The following is a 17,597-nucleotide window of genomic DNA, read 5'->3' on the forward strand; positions in this document are numbered from 1 at the left end:
GTCTAAACCTTGTCTGTGGTATTCCGAGTAGGATCCGGGAAGGGATGACTGTGATGAGCTTCAAACCTGCGAATGTTGGGCGCAGTGAAAGTGTGCAAAAAGATCAATGGATCCTATTCCGATGCTAGTGGGATCCGACAGATGATTAGCCATGCGGTAGCTGTGCCTGGTATTTTTCATCCGAGACGAGAAATCCGACAGTTGATTAGCCGTGCAAAAATCGTAGAGGACCATTTTAACTGAGAGGATCTTACAGCTTGCCATGGAAGGGAGCACGCATGATTGGAGGAAGGCAGTAGGAAAGCAGAGGCTCAGAAGCAACAAAGCATCTCCAAACGCTTATCTGAAATTCCCACCAATGAATCACATAAGTATCTTTATCTTATTTTATGTTTTATTTATCTTTTAATTATCAAAACCTCATAACCATTTGAATCTGCCTGACTGAGATTTACAAGATGACCATAGCTTGCTTCAAGCCAACAATCTCCGTGGGATCGACTTTTACTCACGTAAGGTATTACTTGGACGACCTAGTGCACTTGCTGGTTAGTTGTGTGAAGTTGTGAAAAGTGTGAAACACGATTTCCCACACCAACAACTCCGAACAAGTTAAATGTCAACAAGATTGGCTCCATTGAAATGGTTCTTCAAGATAAACAGGTAGGAGCATTTTTTACAAAATATAATTGTGCTTTATATGTCATTGTTATGACTTAAACATGTTAAGGATATACTCACTCTTTAAGTATTCACTTCATTGTCATAGGGTGGCAGGATTTATCCAACCATACCAAGATCACTGGCAAAGAAATACATTAGTGTTATTCTTGAGTTCCACATGTATACTATGAGTAACTTCATAGTTGTTGACAACATGACCAAGGAAAAAATGGTTTTAGTAGCTGGGTACTTGTGCTTTCATATAGAACAAGGGTTGAACATATAGAGAATCCAACTTTTCCTTTGGAAGCATTTCGATTTTGGAACCTTGCAGAGGTGCATACAGTCGAGAAAGTAGAGGATCTTGAACTGTTTGGTGAGTCTAAGACTATGTGTAATGATATATAGATGTTCAGAAAATTTATAACCACTTGGAAAGCCATACCTAAAAGTGTGTTTCTTATTGTTTTGTAGATATAATTGGAGAAGTTTTTAGAAAGGAAGATCCAAGAGAATTAGTAACTAGCAAGGGAATAGAGACTAAGCGCTTGGTTATTATTGTGGAAGACTTGGAGTAAGTGTTTATTTATGTGTTTTTATTAAGAGATATCTGTTGTTTATTCAATTTTCTTATTTATATAGTAAGATTGAATTGCTGGGGCTGATAACAGGAAGAACAGGATAAGTTGTACTCTCTTTGGCGAAACGGTTGACCAGATACTCCCCCACCTTGATGATGATCGACTTGAACCGCTTATTGTGGTACTCTAATATTTTAAAGCAACCAGATGGAATGGAAAAAATTCAATGCAGAGCCACTTTGAACTGTCCAAGGTCCATGTCAACCCAGAACTAAAAGAAGTTATGTCCTTTAGAAAATGTTGAGTACATTTTGAAAAGAAGTTGAATGTTTTGTGGTCATATAACAGTGTTGTCTAACCATTAACACGTGAGTTGCAGCCTACTCAGCGGTTCTGAGTTAACTTCAGTGAGGATTAGCCATTAGTCGACGCAAAGTTCATGGGCTGGGACTGATGAGCTCAACAATGGCACGACTGTTGTGAAAACGATCGAAGAAGTTTTGAAGTCTGTCGAGGTAATTTGATGTTTTTATTGTTAAAATTATTGTAATTATGAACCTATTTGCTGTTTGATGACTTGCATCATTTACCCTTTTTTCTTATCCAAAAAAGACCATAAAAGAGCATAATCTCATTCAATCATTGCAATTCATGAACTAATTGATGAATATTATGGTACATTGCTTTGAAATGGGTTTGTACTGAATTTTAGGTGAAAAGAGCAACAAAAAGGGAAGAAAACAATAAAATACAGCTGGGCGTGTGAAACTGGCATGCCACTTAGAACAAACGCCATGAAAGTATATGGGCGTGGCACGCAAGTTATGTTTTCCAAAAAGGATCCTCAAAGCTTTTACATGGGCGTGGCATGCCAGGAGCTGGGCGTGGCATGCTAGTATAGTTTTTCAGAGAGCAATGCTGAAGGCCACAAGAGGGGCGTGGCACGCCAAGCTGGGCGTGTCACCCCAAACTGGGCATGGCACGCCAAGTCCATCACACACTATGGGTGTGCCACTTGAACCATTGGGCGTGGCTTGCCATTTCATCAATCCAGAAGGGACAATCACTTGGGCGTGCCACTTGGTATCGAAGGCGTGGCATGCCATCTCCAAACCATCACTTGGGCGTGCCACCTGAAGACCCAGACGTGGTACGCCAAGCTTAAAGGAGCCACCTTAAGGTGGGCGTGCCACTTGAGCATCAAAGTGTGGCATGCCAGTACAAATTTTCAGAGAAGTTAAAGGTCTAAGTACTTGGGCGTGCCACTTGGTGTCGAAGGCGTGGCACGCCAGACCCTGTACGTGCCACGCTAGTTCAATTGTCTAGAAAGATGAACCAAGCACACAAAATGGGCGTGGCGCGCCAGACCCTGGGTGTGCCATGCTAGTTCAACTTTCCAGAGAGGAGAAGAAGAAGGAAGAGGCTTGGACGTGCCACTTAGGCTCGAAGGTGTGGCACGCCAGGCTAACCAAGGCTTAAAAAGACCCTGGGCGTGCCACTTGGGTTCGAAGGCGTGGCACGCCAGGGGCACCAAAACATGAGGCGTGCCACTTGAAAAGCTGGGCGTGGCGCGCCAAGCCAAATTGAAAGGCTGGGTGTGGCACGTCACTTAAACGCCAGTCACACGCCATGCGGGAAGGTCACGTTTATTGAGTTTTCTTTTCCCTCCAAATTGTATTTTTCTTTTCTCTTTTGTATTTTCTTTATTCTAGTGCTAGGAGTAGTATAAATAACCGCTGAAAGTACTGAGAAGGGGTTGTTGAGTAATAGTTTTGTTAACATATAGTTAGATTTACTTTTCACATCATCTTCTTTCATCTCTTGTACTTTTCTCTTGAACTATGAGTAGCTAAATTCCCTCTCATTGAGAGATGGAGCTCTGTTGTACTTGATGGATTAATGATAGTGAATTTCTTCTTCTCTTCATCTTTTCTTTGATTTGCTAGAAGGAATTTCATTTTAATGCAAAATGGGTTTCATAGGAACCTTGGAAAAGGAAACATGAAACCATGCTAGAAATCCCTTCTCACACTTGAGTAGAATCTGGGTTTTGGTGATTGGATATGGTGACATATAATCCACCCTCTACTTGGATCTATGAGGATGTGTGGTATAATCAGGGATCAAGCATATCTCTCTTCATGAGCAATTAGACCAAGGAATTGGCTATTGATCAAGATCTGAGAGATTGAATCACCAAGGGATTGGGGTTCAATCAATCATGATTGCCAAGAGGTCAATGAGTTGCATGATTGAAGATGAGATGAGTTAGATTTAATCCAAAAAGAACAATATCTCCTGATCTCAATGAATTCCCCTTATTCTTATCTTCCACATTCTTTGTAGCTTTCTTTACATTTTGTTATTCCCCATTCCCATTCACAATTAAGTCATTTATGTTTCTGCACTTTACATTATTGCCATTTCCTTTCCTGCACTTTATTGCTTATCTTTACTTTTGAGTCATTTATATTTCTGACCATTTACAATTCTGCAATCACCATCTATTTTGCTCCACTTGACTAATTCACCCATTGATTAAAATTGCTCAAATCTACCAATCTCTGTGGATACGATCCCGCTCCTAGTGGGTTATTACTTGACAATATTTTTGGTGCGCTTGCCAAAAGAACGGATTCATTAATTTCATACGGGGAGTGAATTTCGGTCATCAAGTTTTATGGCACCGTTGACGGGGATTGGTTTGAATTTGACAATGATTAAATTGATGGGTAGCTAGATTAAGCACTTTAATTACCTTGTTAATTCTTTTTCAGTTCTTTAATTTTCTTTGTTTCTATTTTATTTTACTTTTACTTTGATCATTTTTGCTATTCATTGTTCATACTTCCATTTTTCTTACTGCTTTATTAACTGTTTGATTAATTGGACCAACCAAACTAGCTACCAGTCTTAACAAGGAGTGATTTCTTCACTTGTCCTCTGTCTGCTGTTTATTGAATGTATGACAGGTAGGAGAGGAGAAACCTCATCCTCTTTTGATAGTAAACCTGAGAGGACCTTTCTGTGATTAAGGAGGAAAGCAAGAGGCAAAGGAATAGTCCGAGAGGAAGTAGTGGAGGAAGATCTGGGAGCTACTATGGAGGAAGAGGTGCAAAACCATGTTGGAGTAGATGCTGGCAATCATATTGGGCAAGAAAGGAGAGTCTTAGGCTCCTACATTGGTATGCGAAATTGTTACTCAGGTTGTGAATTATTATTCGAAATTGATTCCCTGGTAATGGCACCAAAAATGGATGCACAGAACCATGGTCTAAACATATCTTCACAACTTCGCATAACTAACCAGCAAGTGCACTGGGTCGTCCAAGTAATACCTTACGTGAGTAAGGGTCGAATCCCATGGAGATTGTTGTTATGAAGCAAGCTATGGTCACTTCCGATTAAGAGATCTAAGAGACACTCATTCAATCTAAGGTAGAACGGAAGTGGTTGTCAGGCACGCGTTCATAAGGAATCATGATGATTGTCACGTTCATCACATTCAGGTTGAAGTGCGAATGAATATCTTAGAAGCGAAATAAGATGAATTGAATAGAAAAAAGTAGTACTTTGCATTAATCTTTGAGGAACAGCAGAGCTCCACACCTTAATCTATGGAGTGTAGAAACTCTACCGTTAAAAATACATAAGTGAAAGGTCCAGGCATGGCCGAATGGCCAGCCCCCTAAAATGTGATCACAGGATCAGAATACAATCCAGGATTCAAAGATAAAACTCAGGATGTCTAATACAATAGTAAAAAGTCCTATTTATAATAAACTAGCTACTAGGGTTTACAGAAGTAAGTAATTGATGCATAAATCCACTTCCGGGGTCCACTTGGTGTGTGCTTGGGCTGAGCTTGAATGTTACACGTGCAGAGGCTCTTTCTGGAGTTGAACGCCAGGTGGTAACGTATTTCTGGCGTTCAACTCTGGTTTGTGACTTGTTTCTGGCGTTTAACTCCAGACAGCAGCATAGAACTGGCGTTCAACGCCCTTTTACGTCATCTAAACTCAGCCAAAGTATAGACTATTATACATTGTTGGAAAGCCCTGGATGTCTACTTTCCAACGCAATTAGAAGCGCGCCATTTTAAGTTTTGTAGCTCCAGAAAATCCATTTTGAGTGCAGGGAGATCAGAATCCAACAACATCAGCAGTCCTTCTTCAACCTCTGAATCTGATTTTTGCTCGAGTCCCTCAATTTCAGCCAGAAAATACCTGAAATCACAGAAAAATACACAAACTCATAGTAAAGTCTAGAAATGTGAATTTAACATAAAAACTAATGAAAACATCCCTAAAAGTAACTAGATCCTACTAAAAATATACTAAAAACAATGCCAAATAGCGTATAAATTATCCGTTCATCACAACACCAAACTTAAATTGTTGCTTGTCCCCAAGCAACTGAAAATCAAATAGGATAAAAAGAAGAGAATATACTATAAATTCCAAACTATCAATGAAACATAGCTCCAATCGAATGAGCGGGACTTATAGTTTTTTGCCTCTTGAATAGTTCTGGCATCTCACTTTATCCATTGAGGTTCAGAATGATTGGCTTCTATAGGAAGTCAGAGTTTAGATAGTGTTATTGACTCTCCTAGTTCAGTATGATGATTCTTGAACACAGCTATTTTATGAGTCTTGGCCGTGGCCCTAAGCAGTTTGTTTTCCAGTATTACCACCGGATACATAAATGCCACAGACACATAATTGGGTGAACCTTTTCAGATTGTGACTCAGCTTTGCTAAAGTCCCCAATTAGAGGTGTCCAGGGTTCTTAAGCACACTCTTTTTTTGCTTTGGACCTTGACTTTAACCGCTCAGTCTCAAGTTTTCACTTGACACCTACACGCCACAAGCACATGGTTAGGGACAGCTCGGTTTAGCCGCTTAGACCAGGATTTTATTCCTTTAGTCCCTCCTATCCACTGATGCTCAAAGCCTTGGGATCCTCTTTATTTGCCCTTGCCTTTTGGTTTTAAGGGTTATTCGCTTTTTGCTCTTGCCTCTTGGTTTTAAGAGCTTTTGGCTTTTTCTGCTTGCTTTTTCTCTTTCTTTCTATTTTTTTCGCCTATTTTTTTTCTTTTTTTTTTCTGCAAGCTTTGTTCTTTGCTTCTTTTTCTTGCTTCAAGAATCATTTTTATGATTTTTTAGATTATCAAATAACATGTTTCCTAGTCATCATTCTTTCAAGAGCCAACATATTTAACATTCTTAAACAACAACTTCAAAAGATATATGCACTGTTCAAGCATACATTCAGAAAACAAGAAGCATTGTCACCACATCAAAATAATTAAACTAAGTTCAAGGATAAATTCAAAACTCATGTACTTCTTGTTCTTTTGAATTAAAACAATTTTTTTAAGAGAGGTGATGGATTCATAGGACATTCATAACTTTAAGACATAGTTACTTACTACTAATGATCATGTAATGAAGACTCAAACATAGATAAGCACTTAACATAGAGAAAAACGAAAAACAGAAGAAATAAGAACAAGGAATGAATCCACCTTAGTGATGGTGGCGTTTCCTTCTTGAGGAACCAATGATGTCCTTGAGCTCTTCTATGTCTCTTCCTTGTCTTTGTTGCTCTTCCCTCATTGCTTTTTGATCTTCTCTTATTTCATGAAGGATTGTGGAGTGCTCTTGATGTTCCACCCTTAATTGTCCCATGTTGGAGCAAGGTGATTGGTGAAGGGTTTTGGGGAAGAGTGTTTATGGGATTGTGTGAAAGAGGGGTGAGAAGAAGTGAGTGGAGGTAGGTGGGGATCCTGTGGGATCAACAGATCCTGAGGTGTTCAAGGATTTACAACCTTGTACCAAATTAGGCATGTAAAATGCCCATGCACACAACTCTGGGTGTTCAGCGCTAGGTTGGTGCTTGTTCTGGGCGTTGAACGCCCATTTGTAGCCTATTTCTGGCGTTGAACGCCAGAACCATGCTTGTTCTGGGCGTTTAGCGCCAGCTCTCCTCCAGGGTGCATTTCTGGCGTTCAGCGCCAGAACCATGCTCTATTCTGGCATTGAACACCCAAAACATGCTTCTTACTGGCGTTTAAACGCCAGTAAGGTCTTTCTCCAGGGTGTGATTTTTCTTCTGTTGTTTTTGATTCCGTTTTCAATTTTTATATTTATTTTGTGACTCCACATGATCATGAACCTTTCTGAGCCAATATGGCATTCAGAGTATCAATTTCAAGAACTCCTTTCTTCATAGGCGTCCCATTACTCACAGGATTCCTCTCAGAAGTGTACATGAACTGGTTATTAGCAACCATGTCAATGAGTTCTTGAGCTTCTGCAGGCGTTTTCTTTAGGTGAATGGATCCACCTGCGGAAGTATCCAATGACATCTTTGATAGCTCAGATAAACCATCATAGAATATATCTAGGATGGTCCATTCTGAAAGCATGTCAGAAGGACACTTTTTGGTCAGCTGTTTGTATCTTTCCCAAGCTTCATAGAGGGATTCATCTTCTTTTTGTTTGAAGGTTTGAACATCAGCTCTAAGCTTGCTCAGCTTTTGAGGAGGAAAGAACTTGGCTAAGAAAGCCGTGACCAGCTTATCCCAAGAGTTCAGGCTGTCTTTGGGTTGAGAGTCCAACCATATTCTAGCTCTGTCTCTTACAGCAAAAAGGGAAAAGCATGAGCCTGTAGACTTCAGGATCTACTCCATTAGTCTTAACAGTATCACATATCTGCAAGAATTCAGTTAAGAACTGAAAAGGATCTTCAGATGGAAGTCCATAAAACTTGCAGTTCTGCTGCATCAGAGAAACTAGCTGAGATTTCAGCTCAAAGTTGTTTGCTCCAATGGCAGGTATGGAGATGCTTCTTCCATGTAAATTGGAATTAGGTGCAGTAAAGTCACCAAGCATCCTCCTTGCATTATTGTTGTTGGGTTCGGCTGCCATCTCCTTTACTTGTTCGAAATTTTCAATAAGGTTGTCTCTGGATTATTGTAATTTAGCTTCTCTTAGTTTCCTCTTCAGAGTCCTTTCAGGTTCTGGATCAGCTTCAACAAGAATGCCTTTTTCTTTGTTCCTGCTCATAAGAAAGAGAAGAGAACAAGAAAAGAAGAGGAATCCTCTATGTCATAGTAAAGAGGTTCCTTATTGTTAGTAGTAGAAGAAAAAAGAATAGGGGTGAGGGAGAAGAATTTTCGAAAAATATTTTTGAAAAAGAGTTAGTGATTTTCGAAAATAGTTTTTGAAAAAGGTTAGTAATTTTTTTTTTCGAAAATTAAAATAAAAAATTAAAATAATTTGTTAATTAAAAAGAAATTTTGAAAAAGAGGGGAAGATATTTTCGAAAATTAGAGAGAGAGAGTTAGTTAGGTAGTTTTGAAAAAGATAGGAAACAAACAAAAAGTTAGCTAGTTAGTTGAAACAAATTTTGAAAATCAATTTTGAAAAGATAAGGAGATAAGAAGTTAGAAAAGATATTTTAAAATCAAAAAAATTTTTTTTTTTGAAAAAGATAAGATAAGAAGATATTTTTGAAAAGATATGATTGAAATTAATTTTGAAAAAGATTTGATTTTTAAAATCACAATTAATGACTTGATTCGCAAGAAATCACAAGATATGATTCTAGAACTTAAAGTTTGAATCTTTCTTAACAAGCAAGTAACAAACTTGAAATTTTTGAATCAAAACATTAATTGTTATTGTTATTTTTGAAAATTTGAGTTAAAATTAAAAAAAAAAGATTTTTTGAAAAATATTTTTAGAGTTTTCAAAAATAACTAAGAAAAATGAAAAAGATTTGATTTTTGAAAAAGATAAGATTTTTAAATTGAAAATTTGATTTGACTCATAAGAAACAACTTGATTTTTAAATTTTTTTGAAAAAGTCAAATCTAATTTTCGAAATTTATGAGAGAAAAGAGGGAAAGATATATTTTTTTGATTTTTGAATTTTTAATGATGAGAGAGAAAAACATGAAAATGATGCAATGCATGAAAATTTTTAGATCAAAACAATGAATGCATGCAAGAATGCTATGAATGTCAAGATGAACACCAATAATACTTTGAATGTCATGATGAACACCAAGAACATATTTTTGAAAAATTTTTAATGCAAAGAAAACATGCAAGACACCAAACTTAGAAATCTTTCATGCTTAGACACTAAGATTTCAAGAATGCATATGAAAAACAAGAAAAGACACAAAACATGCAAATGCAAAGATCAAACAAGAAGACTTACCAAGAACAACTTGAAGATCATGAAGAACACTATGAATGCATGAATTTTTGAAAAATGCAAGATGAGTATGCAATTGACACCAAACTTATAACATGACTCAAGACTCAAACAAGAAACACAAAAAATATTTTTGATTTTTATGATTTTCTAATTTTTTTGTATTATTATTTTTTTTTTCAAAAATTATTTGAAAAAAAAAAAGGATTCCAAAATTTTTAATATGAATTCCAGGAATCTTATGCTCTTTTAGTCTAAAGCTCCAATCAAAGGGTCAGGCATGGCATAATAGCCAACCAAGCTTTAGCATGTAACAGGTAGATCATGAATAGCAGTAGGTGGATTAGCACCAACTAGCTTGCTCTTGATAACAATTTGGAAGCCTCAGTCCAAAGGAATTTAGACATGGCTTTACAGCCAGCCAGGCTTCGCATGCTTCATGAAACACTAGAATTCATTCTTAAAAATTTTGAATAAAATTATAAAATTTTTGAAAACACATTTTTTTTTAAAAATTTTTTCGAAAACAAAGGAGAAAATTTTGAAAGATTTTTGAAAATTTTTTGAAAAGAAAACAAAAAGAAAATTACCTAATCTGAGCAACAAGATTAACCGTTAGTTGTCCAAACTCGAACAATCCCCGGCAACGGCGCCAAAAACTTGGTGTTGTTGCCGGATCAAACTTGGCACTGATGTTACCGGACCAAAAGCTTGCCGAAAACTCGAACAATCCCGGCAACGGCGCCAAAAACTTGGTATGCGAAATTGTTACTCAGGTTGTGAATTATTATTCGAAATTGATTCCCTGGCAATGGCACCAAAAACGGATGCACAGAACCATGGTCTAAACATATCTTCACAACTTCGCATAACTAACCAGCAAGTATGGCTGGCTTTATGCAAGGGCATCACCGTTGTCAGTGGCTACATCCCCTCCTCTTGTGAAAATGGTCCAAGATGCCCTGTCACGGCACGGCTAATCATCTGAGGTTCCCGATCATGCTGGAATAGGATTCACCCGCCTTTTGCGTCTGTCACTACGCCCAGCACTCGTGAGTTTGAAGCTCGTCACAGTCATTCAATCATTGAATTCTACTCGGAATACCACAGACAAGGTTTAGACTTTCCGGATTCTCTTGAATGCCACCATCATTCTAGCTTACACCACGAAGATTCCGATTAAGAGATCTAAGAGACACTCATTCAATCTAAGGTAGAATGGAAGTGGTTGTCAGGCACGCGTTCATAAGGAATGATGATGATTGTCACATTTATCACATTTAGGTTGAAGTGCGAATGAATATCTTAGAAGTGAAATAAGATGAATTGAATAGAAAACAATAGTACTTTGCATTAATCTTTGAGGAACAGCAGAGCTCCACACCTTAATCTATGGAGTGTAGAAACTCTACCGTTAAAAATACATAAGTGAAAGGTCCAGGCATGGCTGAATGGCCAGCCCCCTAAAACGTGATCACAGGATCAGAATACAATCCAGGATTCAAAGATAAAACTCAGGATGTCGAATACAATAGTAAAAAGTCCTATTTATAATAAACTAGCTACTAGGGTTTACAGAAGTAAGTAATTGATGCATAAATCCACTTCCGGGGTCCACTTGGTGTGTGCTTGGGCTGAGCTTGAATGTTACACGTGCAGAGGCTCTTTCTGGAGTTGAACGCCAGGTTGTAACGTATTTCTGGCGTTCAACTCTGGGTTGTGACTTGTTTCTGGCGTTTAACTCCAGACAGCAGCGTAGAACTGGTGTTCAACGCCCTTTTAAGTCATCTAAACTCAGCCAAAGTATGGACTATTATACATTTCTGGAAATCCCTAGATGTCTACTTTCCAACGCAATTGGAAGCGCGCCATTTTGAGTTTTGTAGCTCCAGAAAATCCATTTTGAGTGCAGGGAGATCAGAATCCAACAACATCAGCAGTCCTTCTTCAACCTCTGAATCTGATTTTTGCTCAAGTCCCTCAATTTCAGCCAGAAAATACCTGAAATCACAGAAAAATACACAAACTCATAGTAAAGTCTAGAAATGTGAATTTAACATAAAAACTAATGAAAACATCCCTAAAAGTAACTAGATCCTACTAAAAACATACTAAAAACAATGCCAAAAAGCGTATAAATTATCCGCTCATCATACATCAACCCAAATTCAGGAAACTGCGGCAACAGCATTCTAAAGCCAACAATCCATGCTAACAATTTTGAGTTGAAACCTCAACTCATCACACTTGTCCAGAATAATTGTTCATATGGTGGACGTGCCCAAGAGGACCCAAACCAACATCTCACTACATTCTTGAGGATTTGTGACACTGTAAAGTCCAATGGCGTACACCCTGACACGTACAAACTACTTTTGTTCCCTTTTTCTCTTAGAGATAAGGCATCAAAATGGTTGGAAGAATTTTCCAAGGAGAGCTTAACAACTTGGTGGTGCACGAATTGTGAATCACACTTTTCACAACTCGTACCACTAACCAGCAAGTGCACTGGGTCGTCCAAGTAATACCTTACGTGAGTAAGGGTCGAATCCCACGGAGATTGTTGGTTTGAAGCAATCTATGGTTATCTTGTAAATCTTAGTTAGGAAGTCAATTGTGTTGATTAGTTGAATTGCGAATAAACAAGAGAGCATGGATTAAAGGTTACTTGTTATGCAGTAATGGAGAATATGTTGGAGTTTTGGAGATGCTTTGTCTTCTGAATCTCTGCTTTTCTCTGTCTTCTGATTCACGCACACACGTCCTCCTATGGCAAGCTGTGTGTTGGTGGATCACCGTTGTCAATGGCTACCATCTATCCTTCCAGTGAAAACTACGCTCACACGCTCTGTCACAGCACGGCTAATCACCGGTTGGTTCTCGATCCGGTTGGAATAGAATCCCTTGATTCTTTTGCGTCTGTCACTAACGCCCAGCCTTCATGAGTTTGAAGCTCGTCACAGTCATTCGATCATCGAATCCTACTCGGAATACCACAGACAAGGTTTAGACTTTTCGGATTCTCATGAATGCCGCCATCAATTCTAGCTTATACCACGAAGATTCTGATTAAGAGATCTAAGAGATACTCATTCAATCTGATATAGAACGGAGGTGGTTGTCAGGCACACGTTCATGGGTTGAGAATGGTGATGAGTGTCATGGAGCATCACCTTCATCACAGTTAAGCGCGAATGAACATCTTAGATAGGAACAAGCGTGTTTGAATGGAAAACAGAAATACTTGCATTAATTCATCGAGACACAACAGAGCTCCTCACCCCCCAACAATGGAGTTTAGAGACTCATGCCACCACAGAGTACCAAGTTCAGATCTAAAATGTCATGAGATACAAAATAAGTCTCTAAAAGTTGTTTAAATACTAAACTAGTAGCCTAGGTTTACAGAAAATGAGTAAACTATGATAGATGGTGTAGAGATCCACTTCTGGGGCCCACTTGGTGTGTGCTGGGGCTGAGACTTAAGCAATTCACGTGATAAGGCTGTTTTGGGCATTCAACGCCAGGTTTGGATCCATTTCTGGCGTTGAACTCCAACTTTTGATCCTTTTTTGGCGCTGGACGCCAGAATTGGGCAGAGAACTGGCGTTGAACGCCAGTTTACGTCATCTATCCTTGATCAAAGTATGGACGATTATATATTGCTGGAAAGACCTGGATGTCTACTTTCCAACGCAATTGGAAGCGCGCCATTTCGAGTTCTGTAGCTCCAGAAAATCCACTTTGAGTGCAGGGAGGTCAGAATCCAACAGCATCAGCAGTCCTTTTTCAGCCTGAATCAGATTTTTGCTTAGCTCCCTCAATTTCAGCCAGAAAAATACCTGAAATTACAGAAAAACACACACTCATAGTAAAGTCCATAAATATGAATTTTTCCTAAAAACTAATGGAAATAAACTAAAAACTAACTAAAACATACTAAAAATTATATGAAATTAACCCCAAAAAGCGTATAAAATATCCGCTCATCACAACACCAAACTTAAACTGTTGCTTGTCCTCAAGCAACTAGACAAATAAAATAGAAGACTAATAGGTTGAAAAGCAATAATATCTCAGAGTTTTTGAGTGAAGCTCAGATTCTAATTAGATGAGCGGGACTAGTAGCTTTTTGCTTCCGAACAGTTTTGGCATCTCACTTTATCCATTGAAGCTCAGAGTGATTGGCATCTATAGGAACTTAGAATTCAGATAATGTTATTGATTCTCCTATTTCAGTATGATGATCCTTGAACACAGCTATTTCATGAGTCTTGGCCGTGGCCCTAAGCACTTTGTTTTCCAGTATTACCACCGGATACATAAATGCCACAGACACATAGTTGGGTGAACCTTTTAGATTGTGACTCAGCTTTGCTAAAGTACCCAATTAGAGGTGTCCAGAGTTCTTAAGCACACTCTTCTTTTTGCTTTGGACCTTGACTTTAACCGCTCAGTCTCAAGTTTTTACTTGACACCTTCACGCCACAAGCACATGGTTAGGGACAGCTTGGTTTAGCCGCTTAGGCCAGGATTTTATTCCCTTAGGCCCTCCTATCCACTGATTCTCAAAGCCTTGGGATCCTTTTTATTACCCTTGCCTTTTGGTTTTAAGGGCTACTGGCTTTTTGCTCTTGCCTTTTTGGTTTTAAGAGCTTTGGCTTTTTATGCTTGCTTTCTTTTTTTTTTTTTTCTGCAAGCTTTGTTCTTTGCTGCTTTTTCTTGCTTCAAGAATTATTTTTATGATTTTTCAGATTATCAATAACATGTCTCATGTTCATCATTCTTTCAAGAGCCAACATATTTAACAGTCTTAAACAACAAATTCAAAAGACATATGCACTGTTCAAGCATTCATTCAGAAGACAGAAAGCATTGCCACCACATGTAACTAATTAGAATTTTTCTTATTAAAAACTCGAAATTTATTGCCTCTTATTCAAAAGATCTACTATTTTATTCATGTTTGCTGATGATGAGAAAAATAGACTATAACTTAATTGGAGATAAAATCAAAATAGATACTAGTGATCATATAGTAAAGGCACAAACATAATTAAACTTGAAGTGTAGTAAACGAAAAACAGGAAGATAAGAACAAGGAGATTAAGGAATGGGTCCACCTTAATGAGGGTGGCATCTTCCTCTTCTTGAAGAACCAATGGTGCTCTTGATCTCCTCTATATCTCTTCCTCATAGCTCTTTGATCTGCAGTCAATTGCTCTACCACTGAATTATGGAAAAACAAAAGCAATGCTTTTACCACACCAAACTTAAAAGGTTTGCGCGTCCTCGAGCAAAAGAAGAAAGAAGTGGAGAAGATGGAGGAGATGGAAGTGTGTGAATAGGTGGGTTTGGGAGGGAGATGGTTTGAATTTGAATGGTGAGGTAGGTGGGGATCCTGTGGGGTCCACAGATCCAGTGGGGTCAAGGATTTAGCATCCCTGCTCCAATTAGGCGTACAAAATGCACTTACTGTGCAATCCTGGCGTTTAACGCCAGACTGCTGCCTATTTCTGGCGTTAAACGCCCAAATGTAGCCTGTTTCTGGCGTTCAACGCCAGACTGATGCTTTTTTCTGGCGTTAAACACCAGCTTGGTGCTTGTTTCTGGCGTTAAACACCAGACAGATGCTTGTTTCTGGCGCCTAAACGCCAGAATGATCTTCCTCCAGGGTGTGCTGTTTTTCATTCTATTTTTGATTTTCCATTTGTTTTTGTGACTTCACATGATCATCAACCTAAAGAAAACATAAAATAGCAATGGAAAATAAATAGATGTAATTAAATAACATTGGGTTGCCTCCCAACAAGCGCTTCTTTAATGTCAATAGATTGACAGTGAGCTCTCATGGAGGCTCACAGATAATCAGAGCAATGTTGGGACCTCCCAACACCAAACTTAGAGTTTGGCTGTGGCCTCCCAACACCAAACTTAGAGTTTGACTGTGGGGGCTTTGGTTGACTCTGCAGTGAGAGAAGCTTTTCATGCTTCCTCTCCATGGTTACAGAAGGAGAACCTTGTGTCTTATGGTTTGCAATGTCTTCAAACCACAGAGCTTCCTGAATAGCAAACAATTGCTCATCCGGAAAGGTTTCAGAGATCTCAGTAGGAGGGAGGGATGCTCCTGCTACTGGTTCTATCCGGGACAGGTGATCAGCTACTTGATTCTCTGTCCCTTTTCTGTCTCTTATTTCTATATCAAACTCTTGCAGAAGCAACACCCATCTTATGAGCCTGGGCTTTGAATCCTGCTTTGTGAGTAGATATTTAAGAGCAGCATGGTCAGTGTACACAATCACTTTTGATCCTACTAAGTAGGATCTAAACTTGTCAATGGCATAAACCACTGCAAGTAATTCTTTTTCTGTGGTTGTGTAATTTTTCTGGGCATCATTTAAAACACTGCTAGCATAATAAATGACATCCAGAAGCTTGTTATGCCTCTGTCCTAGTACCACACCAATGGTATGGGCACTGGCATCACACATTAGTTCGAATGGTGATGTCCAGTCTGGTGCAGAAATAACTGGTACTGTAACTAGCTTAGCTTTCAGGGTCTCAAACGCCTGCAGACACTTTGTGTCAAACACAAATGGCGTTTCAGCAGCTAGCAGATTGCTCAAAGGTTTTGCAATTTTTGAAAAATCCTTTATAAACCTCCTATAGAATCCTGCATGCCCCAGAAAGCTTCTGATTGCCTTAACATTGGCAGGTGGTGGTAATTCTTCAATTACTTCAACTTTAGCTTGATCTACCACTATTCCCTTGTTTGAAATTTTATGCCCAAGGACAATCCCTTCAGTCACCATAAAGTGACATTTTTCCCAGTTTAAAACTAGGTTGGTCTCTTGGCATCTTTTCAGAACAAGTGCTAAATGGTTAAGGCAGGAGCCGAATGAGTCTCCAAATACTGAAAAGACATCCATGAAGACTTCCAGAAACTTCTCTACCATATCAGAGAAGATAGAGAGCATGCACCTCTGAAAGGTTGCAGGTGCATTACACAGACCAAAAGGCATCCTTCTGTAGGCAAACACTCCAGAAGGACATGTGAATGCTGTTTTCTCTTGGTCCTAAGGATCCACTGCAATTTGGTTGTAACCTGAATAGCCATCCAAAAAGCAGTAATATTCATGACCTGCTAGCCTCTCTAGCATCTGGTCGATGAATGGTAAAGGAAAATGATCCTTCCTGGTGGCTGTATTGAGCCTTCTATAGTCAATACACATACGCCACCCTGTAACTGTTCTTGTAGGAACCAGTTCATTCTTTTTATTATGAACCACTGTCATTCCTCCCTTCTTAGGGACAACATGGATAGGGCTCACCCAGGGGCTATCAGAAATAGGATAGATAATCCCAGCCTCTAGTAACTTAGTAACCTCTTTCTGCACCACCTCCTTCATGGCGGGGTTTAGCCGCCTCCTTCTTATGACTCAAGATATCTTTCATGAACTTGGCATAAGAGGGTATTTGCTCAAGTGCCTCTGCAAACGGAATCTTTATTTTAAGAGTCCTGAGATAATCTGCAAAGCGAGCAAATTGCTTATCCTGCTCCTCTTTCTGAAGTTTTTGAGGATAAGGTATCTTGGCTTTATATTCCTCAACCTTAGTTGCTGCAGGTTTATTGCCTACAGAAGTGGTTGAAGAAGCCTTTTTAGAGGGGTTGTTATCAGCATTTGTGTGTGTCTGATCCCTCACTGGCAATTGAGTGCCAGAGTTAGAAACTGGAGTGACGTTAGATGCCAACTCCTGGTCTGTTCCTGGCGTCTGAACGCCAGAACTGTGCCTATTTTGGGCGTTCAACGCCAGATCCTGCCCATTTTGGGCGTTCAACGCCAGATCCTTGCCCGTTTCTGGCGTTGAACGCCAGTCCTGCCTTGTTTTTGGCGTTGAACGCGAGTTCTGAGCATGGTCTAGGCGTTCAGTGCCAGCCTTCCACCCAAATTCTGGCGTTTTAACGCCATAATTATTTTTCCACGGGCTCTTACTATCCTCAGATGGATTTTGGGTGGTTTGCTCATTTCTTGGCTTCCTGCTGCCTTGAGGTGGGATATTTAATGTTTTTCCACTTCTTAATTGAACTGCTTGGCATTCTTCTGTTATTTATTTTAACAG

General features: G+C 39.2%; 1 protein-coding gene and 1 long non-coding RNA gene across 2 annotated transcripts in view; one reads left to right on the plus strand and one right to left on the minus strand.

The window, feature by feature from the left end:
* Nucleotides 643-1,434, plus strand: LOC107615430. The gene is made up of 5 exons (XM_016317493.1): nucleotides 643-663; nucleotides 770-843; nucleotides 930-1,039; nucleotides 1,138-1,237; nucleotides 1,335-1,434. Exons 1-5 carry the CDS (start codon nucleotides 643-645, stop codon nucleotides 1,432-1,434), a joined length of 405 nt encoding a protein of 134 aa, XP_016172979.1.
* Nucleotides 8,846-17,597, minus strand: part of LOC110266514 — a 17,101-nt gene continuing 8,349 nt past the window's right edge. Inside the window, exon 3 of the long non-coding RNA XR_002353921.1 lies at nucleotides 8,846-8,857. This is a non-coding gene — a long non-coding RNA (uncharacterized LOC110266514). The remainder of the gene's footprint in view (nucleotides 8,858-17,597) is intronic.

This window comes from Arachis ipaensis, chromosome B09 (genome assembly GCF_000816755.2).
Source record: "Arachis ipaensis cultivar K30076 chromosome B09, Araip1.1, whole genome shotgun sequence".
NCBI classification, from domain to species: domain Eukaryota; kingdom Viridiplantae; phylum Streptophyta; class Magnoliopsida; order Fabales; family Fabaceae; genus Arachis; species Arachis ipaensis.